We start from the raw sequence: 12714 nt of genomic DNA, 5'->3' as shown, positions 1-12714 counted from the left end.
AATTTACCTTTCCTTAACACATTCCTCATATGTTAAAAGTTTTAAATTAAAGTTTTATATAAAAACCATTACGAATACCTACGGAACTCTCAATCATATCATTTTTTTTTTCTTATAGGCAATCACACTAACGTTACGTCATTTACCTTATTATCATTTTCCTTTTATTAAATGTTTTTACACCTTTTAAGATAAAGTATTTTTTTTTCTTTTTTCTTTTTCTCTCTTTTATTTTTGTTTTTATACGGTGTAGTGCGCTGTGTACGCAAAGAAAACAATATTTAAGTTCATGTGTACTTAAGCCAATGACTTTTCATAACGAATGTAGTGTGTATAGGTAATCTGGAAAAAGAATATAAAACAAAATAAGTACAAGCTAGGTACAAAAAACATGTACTTCAAATAAAACTAAAACAATAACAATATAAAAAAAAATAAAAAATAAAAAACGAAAACAGAAAATCGTAGAACATTGCGAAATAAAATTGGAAAAATTTGTTTTCTTGTTTTTTATTTAAGTTCTGATCAAGTAATGGATTGGTAGTAGAAGAATTTATGTTGTGTAGAAAATAGGAGTGTACTGAATCAGCAAAATAGAAAAAATTACATTTAAATAAAAAAAAATTCAAATTTTCTTGTATTAAAAGAAAAAACAAATTCACGGTCAAAAAAAATTTTAATTTTAAAATGCTTGATAATTGAAATTATAAACGGTACTGAAATTATGTTGGATTGATATTTTATTTTTTTTTGATTTTTTATTCTTCCTCAATGAAAATTTTAAGATAGTTTTTGATTTTTTTTTTAATTACCCGAACAAGGATTTTTAAATTTAATGTTGAAAAACAAAGCAGTTTTTAATTAGCATTTGATTTTTGAAAATGGTTGAAATTAATTTAGAATTAGAATTCTAAAATGAAAACTTTTAATATTTAATAAACAAGTGTGAAGTGATACAGATGTATTTTAAAATAATTATAATAAAATTAAATAATATTGAAATATAATTATAAATATTTGAATTTGACATGAAATGCTATAAAAATTTTTAAAACTGCTCAATAATTTTTAATTACTCGATTGGTATAAGTTAACTATGTCAAAAATTATATATGAGTATATTAAAACCATGTAATATAATTATTAAATTATTGTTGAAGTAAGTACTTAAATTCTACAAATTGGACGCATAATTCAAATAATTGTACACGCAACACTTATGTACGCATAAGTTATTAAAAAAATTTACAAAGTATTTAAATTATATAAAATTTAGAATGATTTAAAGGACATTATTTCCAATAACTAAATATACTTCCAATATTCTATATAAAATTTTAAAACTTTAATTATACTCGAGTGACAGTGATATTACTCCTCCATTATTATAAATTACAAAAATTTTTTTTAATTCAATTTTTATATTTAAAATTATTGACAATTAAATGGGTTGAATTTTATTTTTAATTTTGTGAGAATAAAGCAATAATTAATTCAAAATTTAGTATTTTAAAAAACGCAATCAAACATCTTCTTTTAGTTAATTGATTTTCAAAGGAAAAAAGTAAATTATTGAATTTTTTACGATTTCAATTATGGGTTAAAATAAAAATTTGGGTAAGTTTTTCTTTTCTTTTTTTTGGAATAATTTTAATATTATTTGAATACTTGAATTACAATTCTAATCCTAAAATTGAAATCACAATAGCTTTGATAGGACAGATATCGAGAGGCTTTATTACATTATTTTGACAAATTTGAAGTTTTAAATTGCTTCTGTTCAAAATTTAAATATAACATTGTGCAAATATAGAAAATACTACCAATTCTTTTAAATATGTTTAGAATTATACATAAATCTGGAGTTTGAAGAAAAAATTTAGAAACCCAAAAGAACGTATTTTACATAAATAGAACTCAATTCATACACATACTATATTCTTTAATTCATATATTAAATTTATTGAAAAACTGCAATTTTATTGTATAAATTGTAATCGAAAAATAAATTACTAATTTTTTTAATAATAAACAATTGATTCAAATGAAATTTTAAGTACAAAGCTTCATTTTGATTTGCTCTCCTTTGTAAATTTGAGAAATGCATTAAAGCGACTATGATCCACCACTCCTCGCATGTGATAATTACAGTCAGGTGATAATTACAAGTCGAATTAATGGTAAATTTTTATTGTTAACACATTAAGGAATGTAGCCCTATGAATATTTTTTGTTCATTATTAAAATATGAATATAAAGAATAAAATAAAAAATATTTCATATTTCTGTGAATATAATTTAATTTTAATGTATTTATGGAAATTTGCACTTTCCAACACATTATTATTAATAATTACATTATTTGTTTTTTACAACTTTGTTTTCCAATTAAATTTCTGCATGATAATTAAAATTTCTCAAAATTTTTAAAAGCTTTTTTAAAATAAGAGAATCTTGTTCGCAATTGATTGCAATCAAACAGAGAAAAAAAATTAGAGTCCGATTATTTTCCTAAGATACAAATTTTATAATAAATTTCTTGCTCTGTCTCTATACTAAAGTTATTAAGGTATGCCATAAGAGTATAGTCTATAAAATCTTCACGTTTCTCAATTTACTCTAAATTTCACATCCAATTCAACCTAAATTTGAATTGGTGAATCATTGATTTTGAAATTATTAGGGCGTCTACCAAAACTGCAAAATTTTTACGTAAAATATGCAATATATTTTCGTTAAACTTTTTAGTAAACAAATATAAAATGTAGACTTATAATTCTACTTTAGTCTGCTGTGCACCCTTACTTAAGAACAAAAGATTATTTTCCACTTACATTTTGATGTTCTCTCCTATTCTTTTCCAATGCATACTGAAATTTTTGTCCGCAAAAAAACGTCAAGTTGGTACAAAGTGAATAAGTAATACATTCTTACTTTTGTTAAAAATTCAGATTGTACCAAAATTGAGAACGTCAAATTAACTGAAGATCTTTTATTTTGATAGACGGGGTTATTCTAATAATGGTTTCAAATTTGATTAAAAATAAATTTCCAGAAATAATTTTGAAAATTTATTTTCAAGTGTTCTACTTTTAAAGATAAAAAATAATTTTTTTTTTGCTCCAATTTAAATCAAATTATTGAGAATTTTATAATAATCAGAAAAATAATCACAATAGTATTCATATTCAAATTCTATATCTGTCAGGTTTGATTTGGCAGTAAATATGTACTTACATATATGCGAATTACTATAATCAAAAGTAATTTTTTAAAGTGTTTAGTTAGAACAATGTTTTATCTACAATTTAGGACGTAAAAAAACACGTACCTGATTATAAAGTACTAAACACTTACAGTTTAGAATTATGCCCTTAGTTTACCACCATGATACTGTTTCTATTTTAAAGAGTCTAGAAGTATTATAAACAGGCGCACAAACGGATATAATGACAGAGTGAGATTTGGCTTGTATGTACATAAAGATGTGCATATTATTTGCACAAATATATTATTTGCATTTTATCAATATTTAGTTGTATAGGAAATTGAAAACAGACAAGCTTGGTTTTAATCGTTTTAATCGTTTTATTCCTTTGTTTTGTACCTCTTCTAAACCATACAAACAAATCTAACAAATAAAAAGTACCATTTGTTACAATTTCAGTATTTGATTTAAAAAACTAAACATTAGATGAATTTTTCTTTGGAATTTTATATGAACTGCACCAAATAAATGATTTATATGAACTAAAAAAAATAAAAAAACATCAAAAATTTTTTTTTTAATTTTAAAACCCCTTTTGTTTCTACAATGTTCTGTCTTCTGTCGAATATAAAAACCAGTTCACTGCCATTAAAGAAGAGAAAAAAAATCCCTCGTATAGCCTTGAAATAAAAAAAAAATATTAAAAGAATAAAAATTTTAACCACCAACACACACGTTAGGTTTTTTATCTTAATTTTTTTTTTTTTGTACTACGAGAACATTTAAACATCATCCGAACAATTCAAGCCAATTTAAACACACACTTACTTAAACTTTTTAAAGATAAAAAAAATGTGAATGCATTTTTAAGTACATCTGCACTTTGAAGTAAAAATACATACGCATAATGTTTGTACATATGTACATATATCGAGTTTTATAAAATTGAACTAGATTTTATGTAACCTGATTTTAAAAGGTTAATATTATATTGTAATTGAAGGATAAAGGAATTAAGTAAACAATCACGAAATTGTTGATTAAATTCATATATGGTGCATTTTAGTTCCAATTAATTTTGACATTTTTAGTAAAATATTAATTTAAATAAACATTGTAAACTTGAATTGATAATATGTGAATCATTAAAAATTTGTCTGGCTTTTCAGAATCTTATGAAATGAAAACAGCAATTTTAATTATAGAGTATTTGATCTAGCTTAGAATAAACAAAAATTATTAAATTGTGGAAGCCGAACAAACTTATAATTCGATAAAATTTTTCTATTTAGGGTTTCAACGTCTTATAAAAACCCATAATTATTCTTGAAATACCAATTATCACTTGTAATTGTGCAATGCTTATATTTGAAAAAAAAATTTTCCATTATCGTTACTTTGTATTTTATATACAATACTTACGTCACAAATTATCTCACTACTTAGATTAATTACAAATATAATCTCATAAATATTATTCATTACTACATCAAAATGTTATAAAATGATTAAGGACAACATTATACCCATTTAAATACTCCTTAATCTATAATAGATATTACGAGTATTAAAAATCTACTTCTCTTATTTTATTATATTTTTATTAAAAATTGGACAAGGTAATTAATTTTATTTTAAATTATTTTCTTGTTCAACCAAAATTTAGTAAGTAAGCATCGCATTTATTATATTGCACTTAAATTTTTTCATGTACATACAGACCTAAAGAATAAGAAAAAAAACGTCAACAATAAATTTTGTTAAATAAATAAATAAATAAGGAATTTAAGTAGAATCTGCTAATATAGGCTTTTTGAGTGGAAATAAAAAACACTGTACAAAAACAGAATTAAACCGGATTTTTAAATTATACAACCATCGGAAATACTTAAAAATTTAAACTTTAAACTTTAAAACTTTAAATTTTACTATTATTAAATTTAACTACCAAAATTGTAAATAAGTTGTTTTGTTTTTGCTTTTTATTTTAATAATAATTTAATTTAAATTAATTACATATTTTCATTTAATTTGGTAAATTTTAATTATTTAATAAAACGCATAATTATATAATTTACTCTTATCTTGATAATTAAGAAATATATAAAAAAATAATTTCCAAAAATTCCAAGTGCAATTTAATTGAAATTACGCAGATTTCTGTTCTGGCAAATTCTTTTTAGTGTGACCATGGAATTTTTTCTAGTTTTACTTTAATACCCCAAAATTCCTATTCATTGTACTCTTATCTTAAAATTTTAAATTATATTAGTGCTAACATTGAACACAATATATAATGGAAATTAGTTATATTTTTAGTTACATTACAATAATTACTTCATATTAGTTACACTAGTTACATTTTATTTAGTCATATTTTGTACGATTACATAAGAGAAAAATTTCATACGCCCTCCTATGTTAAACTTGAATTTCTAGTAATTTGATTACCAAAAAAATTGGGGGTAGATGTCGCGACACAAACATTTAGTCGTAGACAAAACTGACTTAAGTGCAAGTTTGAAGCTATTATTGCAATTTTTATTCCAAGGATTTTTGAATTTTTTATAACAGAAATGTTTTGGAATAATTTACTAATTAAAATGTACAATGGTATTTATTTTAATATTTATTAAAAATTTAATTGCATTTTCTCTTAAACTTTAAAATAAAAAAATTCATTTCCCCCTAACCTTAACCAACAACCATATACTCGTATTATGTAATGTAAAAATTAAATCAATAAATTTTTTACTATAAAATGTAAAATGTGAACTTATATTTCAAGGTTGTCTTCCTATTATCTCTACTTTTTTTTTATTATAAAATTTTAAATTTACGCTCTAATACAACAATTTTTTCTATATTTTTATTTCAGATATTCCACCTACGTGATGTTAGATGGGAGAAATCACAATTTTTATCAAAAAGTTTTCTTGGATTTTTAGCATTTAATCTTTTTCTGTATAGTCTTTTTGGTGCCGAAGTATTCTCATCGCTTCTTTTACCAGAGAAACATCAAACATATGCACATATATTTAATGGATTTTATGCAGCACTTTTACTTATTGTTGTTGTATTCTTTTTAATTTATGGCGTTGAAGTATTCTTTAAATTACGTGGCGGTTTTATATACGATCAAACTGGAAAACTTTTAAGACCCGGAGATACAATTGTAAATGCATCACAATTACATCAATCACGTCTTGGTCTATTAAGTCAAGCAATTATGCTAATAATTATAGTTGGATTTTTAACATCGGAAACATTAGGAGATTTTTGGAAAAAAAAGTAATTTTTATAAAATAAATACATACATTATTTTACACTTTATTGCATTTCGATATGGTTGATAAATTTTGATAATAATTTTTAATATTTTGTTTTTTTTTTTGTTCATTTTCTATTGTAGGGTACCAGTATATTCACGTAATTGGCATGATATTGTCTTCCGTTTAGTTGAAATTGGTGTTGCATTGTGGTTTCCTTGTTGTTTATGGAATTCTATGGCGCCAGAACAATTATGGATATTAAATCCAAGAAAATTATTAAGTCGTCAAATTGATCCAAGTATACCAACAACATCAAGTGAAACAAAAACTTTATCACCGGAAGAAGGTCAATCATTTTTAACAAAAAAAGACTGTTGGATTTGTTATGATTCAGATAAAATTGAACCACTGATACAACCATGTAAATGTACTGGTGATGTTAGTTCAGTACATCATGAATGTTTAAGACGATGGTTAGTTGAAAGTTGTAGTACATCAGATCAAGTTCTATCTTGTAAAGTTTGTGGATCACCATACGAAATTGAAAGAGCGAAAAAGTAAATTGATTCTAATATTAATTAATTAAAAAATATATATATATTTAATAAAAACTTTTTTTATATTTTAGACTCGATTGGGAAAAAGGATTTACAGTACAACATTGGGCAAAAACAATAATATTAGTAACATTAATGTGTATTGCTGGTGCATGTGCATGGATGGTAATACAATTATACAACGATCCAATGATACGAATATTAACAATTGGTACTGCTGTACTTATCGGTTATGTTTGTATTAAATTATTAGGCGAAAATACTGTTGTCGCCTATCAAAGGGCCAAAGTTAGTTCAATTAATATTGTCACAAATGTAGAAGCAACAGAAAAATTACACACCATATGTGAAGATGTCGGTTGATAACAAATTATCATAATATAAAATTCAATAAATATTATATAGTAATCAATGATAATGAAAGCAAAAAATGTTAATTATTAAAATAATTATCATATTTAATTTAAATTAAAAATTTATAAATATTAAATTCAATTTTAAATATATGCGAAATAATAATATAAAAAGAAATTAATAATTATAACGACGATTCAAACAAAAAAAAATATAGAGTGCGCTCTCCGATCTTACTAAAAATGAATCCAAAATTTAATTAATGGTAATATTTAATTATTATTTAAAAATTCTTATAATCCAACTTTAAACTTTTAAAAAGCAATTTTGAACAAAAAGAAAAAGCGTACTCTTTGCATTAATAAGTAAGAAGAAAACATAGTTAAGAAATGAAAATTAAAAAATTCAAAGAATGCAGTAATTTTGCTTTAGAAAATTTAAAGATTAATTTACAGATATAACTGAACTACTGGATTTCAGGATTTAAAAATAAATTAACAAAAAAACCTCTAAATATTGTAACTGCGTTCGCAAAGAATAGCAAAACTGCAAGTTTTATAAAATAATGGAAAAGAAATTTACAATTTTCAAAACACTTTTCATACATTATCATCCTTTTATATGCAAAAACATTTTTTTGAATACAAGCAAACAAAATTGGTAATCAAAACTATTGCAAATATTGACTTTAACCACCGATGAACTTAAAATGACGGTTAAAAAAGATTTACGACTAAATTTTCTAGACATAAGTTATTTATAAAAGTTTAATTAATACTTACTACATATACGATTAAAGACAATTTCGAATATCATGGAAGATACTTTACTATTTATACTTTACTATTACTGCAATTAATTTGAAATATACAAGAAAAACAATCATTGATTTATTTGTATTTAATCTTTTTTTTTTTGTTATAATATCATCATTCAAGCACACTGCATTTTTTGAATAGAAATTTTAACATTAATTAATTTAACAATAAATTGATAAGAATTACAATTAAATAAAATTTTAATTTAAAGTTGGAAATAAATATTGTTGGAAATGTAAGTAAAACAAGCATATATTGGCATAATTTATAAATTAAATTTAAATTAAAGAAATCAAAAATAATTTTACTTAGATCTATTCTATAAAATTATTATTGAATTATAATATTACTAACCATCTTCTTTGAAAATATTAAAATTTTATTTTTCTAAAAAAAACAGAATAGAAAAAATTATATTGTTAGTAATTATGTAGTAAAAATAAAATATATTAACATTTAATAAACATAATTAAAGAAAGAGCTCAATTTTAAAATTAAATACAAAAAAAAAGAATTATTTTATTATACATTATTAATTGATGAAAACGACTTTGAAATTGATTTTAAAAATGGAAAAATTTAAGGATTCTTTTTATTATTATTTGAATAAAATGCGGATTCTGTTTTGCAATGTATACATTATATTTTAAAATTGAATATTGAAATAAGAATATAATAAACATAAGATGGGATAAGAGCAATAGTAACCTAATCAGTAATTTTTGTTATAATTTTTGTATTATAAAACATATTGTTACATTTTACAATATAAACCTGTATTAATAATCACAAGGATACTGTTCCACAATATTTGGAACCATAGTTTAACTTACAAAAATATGTTTTACGACATAAAAACCACTTTGAAAAATGCTCTGGTTAGGCTACTTTTGCTTTCACCGCTTTAATAAAATATTACCCACCAAATTTGTAATAATTATAAAAGATCAAATCAAAGGCTTCTTTCTTGAAATCTTTTCTTTTCATTGTTATGCAGTTTTGTGAATTTTGTTTTAAAAATTTTATAGTTCAATATTATTAAAATTCCAATTCGAAAGCTACTGTACAATAAATTATCTCATTTTTTTGTTAAATTTGATAAAATTTTCAAATATTTTCATACATTATTGCGTTTTCAAACAAAAAAAAAAATTACCAATTTCAGAGAATCCTTAATTTTTTTCCATTTTCAAAATTTATATTTAATGCTCTTATACAATTAATTAATTCTAATTAATTTAGTTAATCAATCTTGAATGTAAATTAAAAATACATAATTTAATAATAATGGTATGTAAAACAAGAAACGTAAAGAGAAATTATTAATTCAAAAAAATTTTAAAATTAAAAACAACCAAAAATACAAAAAATTTAATAGAATTTTTAATAATTCTAATTCCGAAATAGAAAAAAGAGAAACTGGAAAACACAAGTTTTCATCTAAATATTTTCCTCCTCACTAGCAACAGTGAATTAATTATATACAATTAAATGAAAGCCTCATATTGAAAATAAACATTACTAAATATGATAAGAAGAAAATTTTTAATAAAAACAAAAACTAAATATTAATATTTTATCTCACCTTAATATAAACAAAAAAAGTGGAAAAAAAATACAAAAATAATATTTACATCATTAGAAGTTTCCATTATAATTTCGCGAAAGTAATTAAGCATAAATAATAAATATAAGATGTAGAACAAAAAAAATGCATATTTTATATTAGAAATTATTAAGATTAAAAGAAGAGTGTCGATTATATAATAATATAATATTAATAGCTTTTAATACAAACCCAGTAAAAAAAATAAACAAACGAAATTAAATACAAAATTATTATGATTTATTAAAATATTAAAGAGTAAAACTTTTACTCAAAAAGTTCAGAGTGATTTATTAATTATAATTTTAAATAAAAAGCTTATCAAAAATTTATAAAACTCAAATTAAAATTATTAGTAAAATTTGTTTTTCTCTCAACTGCTAATCATAATTTATATTAAATTTTTTATAAACTAAACATGTTAATGAAATTCAGTTCAATAATCATCAATAGTTTTGATTTTTCAAACAAGCAAATTTATCAAATTTTAACGTTGAAAAATTTGATTTGAATTTCCAAAATAATTTTCATTTTCATTATATTTTTTACAAAAGGCGATATATTAAGTAAAAATAAAATTCAATAAACACTAATTACTCTAAAAATTTATTATAAAACAAGAAATAAAAAATAAAAATTATTAATTAATCATTAATATTGTAGTATATATTGTAGAATAATAAGTTATAATTATTAATAATTTAATTTTAATATTTAAGTAATTTTAGAATTAAAAAATAATTTTTAAATAATGAAAATTAATGTTAATTTTAATATATATATATAAATAATAAGAACAAATACATAAATAAATAAATAAATAAAAAAAAAAAAACAAAATGAAAAACGGAGAAATTATTAACTTTTTTTTTTAATAAAAATATAATTATACAAAAGAAAAAAAAAACAATTTTTTTGTAATTGTGATATTACTAGATTTAAAAGTAAATAAAAATTTTAAACAGAAATAAGAATATTAAATTATAAAACATTATCATTTATATAAATAATTAAAACCAGATAATTACAAATATCAAAATCATATATTAAAATATTTTGTTTTTGAAAAAACAATCATTTACTAAATTTTTGCCATACCAAAAGAAATGAATAAATTTTTAACAAATAATTAATTAAAATATGCTCATTTTAAATAAAAATATTTGCAATATCTAGAAAAAATTTTAATGGTAAAATTTTAATGCCATAATTTTTAAAATTGATTTAAAACAGTAAAAATAATTGTTATTTCAGAAATTGGGACCTTATTTTTTAAAAGCATTCATGTATAAAAACAATAACATTTTTATTACTTCAAAATTATTTGAATTTAAATTTGTTGTTAATTAAAATTTTAATAATTCATTCATATAAAACTTCATTAAATTTAAAAAAATCAAAAAAAAATTTGATAATTTTTTTAGAAGGTTTTAATTATAAAAATAATATGAAAACTGCATAACTATAGCAAATAACAAACAATATACAAAATTCAAATATTTCATGTGTTGTGTATTTTGTTTTAGAAATTTGATTTTATTTAATTTTTTTTTTGTTTTATAATTTTATTACCAATTTTTTTTTTTTAATTTAGAGTTTGTATAATTTTACAAAAAAAAATTTGAATAATTATTAAGATTAATATATTAATAATTAAAAATAATATTTATTTTTGTTTTAATTTTCTTTTAATATATTTTCAGTTTTGGTACAAATAATTATTTTATTTCATTTGGAAAATGCTAAAGAGATGTATTTTTTTAATATGGATTGTTATGAATTTAAGAAAGTTTAAGCAATTGTCATATTAATAAATTAATATAACTTATAATATTAACTTCTCTGTTTCTTTAATATTAATTTATCTATTAAATAGAATTTATATTAACTTCGCTATTAAATTTCTCTGTTAATAAATTGAAAATCAACCATACTTTTCTCGATTAAAATTATTTAATATTATTCTCGATTCATATACACCATATTGTCTTGGACGGATTATTATTCAAAACCAGTGCTATTTCAAATTTCGAAAAAGATTTTAATAATATAATTCCAAGTGATGCGTCTAAGAGAATATAGATGATAATTTTTCATTTAAACTCTGTATTTAATTATTTTTTTAAATTTTTATTTGTAAATTAACAATATCTTATAAAAAACCTGTTTTTGTTAATTTGCATTTTTGAATTTACTGTGAGAAGTTCATTATTTGACTTTTGCGTTTTCCAATAATCTCTCATTAATATTAATCTTAATTTTCTCGAAAAACTGATAAATTATTTTAGTCTTTTAAAAAAAACAAAATTCCTAAAACAGTTTCATTAAATTTTAAATATATTGCAAAATAAAGGTAAGTCTTTTTTCAAAGACAAATTTAATAAATAAAAAATTATTAAAATTAAGAATAAGGAATACAATTTATTCTTTTTTTCTTAATTTTTATGTAATATAATAAAAATAAAAGAAATAAATTTATAATTCAATTAAAAAAATATTAATATCAAGAAATCTATGAAATGATAATTGATAATATTATAAGTGAATTTTCGCTCTTAAAAATTTAAAAAGCAATATTTTTTTGTATTAAAAATATTTAATTTAAATTTAATATTTTATGATAGTTTTTTTTTATTATTACGAGATTATGCAAAGGAAAAGTACAATGCATGTTCTTATTGCTCTAAAATGTTTTAAATTATATACTGAAAAAAAAAATATTAAATAATGTAAAGCAGATAGAAATTAAAGTTCAAATTAGTATTGAAGAATCAAAAGTATAAATATGTATAAGTCATAAATTTTAAAAATATACATAGTATATGGTATAAGAAAGTAAACTGCAAGAGCTGAATCTAATAACAAAATGAATCCAATGAATGCTTTCTTTTGAACAATA

General features: G+C 20.8%; 1 protein-coding gene across 3 annotated transcripts in view; it reads left to right on the top strand.

Annotated features, from left to right (window-relative positions):
- Positions 1–12154, top strand: part of LOC129606162 (uncharacterized) — an 82227-nt gene extending 70073 nt beyond the window's left edge. For all 3 annotated transcript variants that reach the window (XM_055516299.1, XM_055516301.1, XM_055516300.1), the window contains 3 exons: positions 6087–6499; positions 6621–7037; positions 7109–12154. In XM_055516299.1, the coding sequence (XP_055372274.1) occupies positions 6087–6499; positions 6621–7037; positions 7109–7400 (1122 nt within the window). In that variant the 3' untranslated portion in view covers positions 7401–12154. The remainder of the gene's footprint in view (positions 1–6086; positions 6500–6620; positions 7038–7108) is intronic.
- Positions 12155–12714: the final 560 nt, after the last annotated feature.

Source organism: Condylostylus longicornis, unplaced genomic scaffold (genome assembly GCF_029603195.1).
Source record: "Condylostylus longicornis isolate FDR11 unplaced genomic scaffold, ASM2960319v2 ptg000017l, whole genome shotgun sequence".
Classification (NCBI taxonomy): Eukaryota; Metazoa; Arthropoda; class Insecta; order Diptera; family Dolichopodidae; genus Condylostylus; species Condylostylus longicornis.
This window is presented reverse-complemented; position numbering and strand designations above follow the sequence as displayed.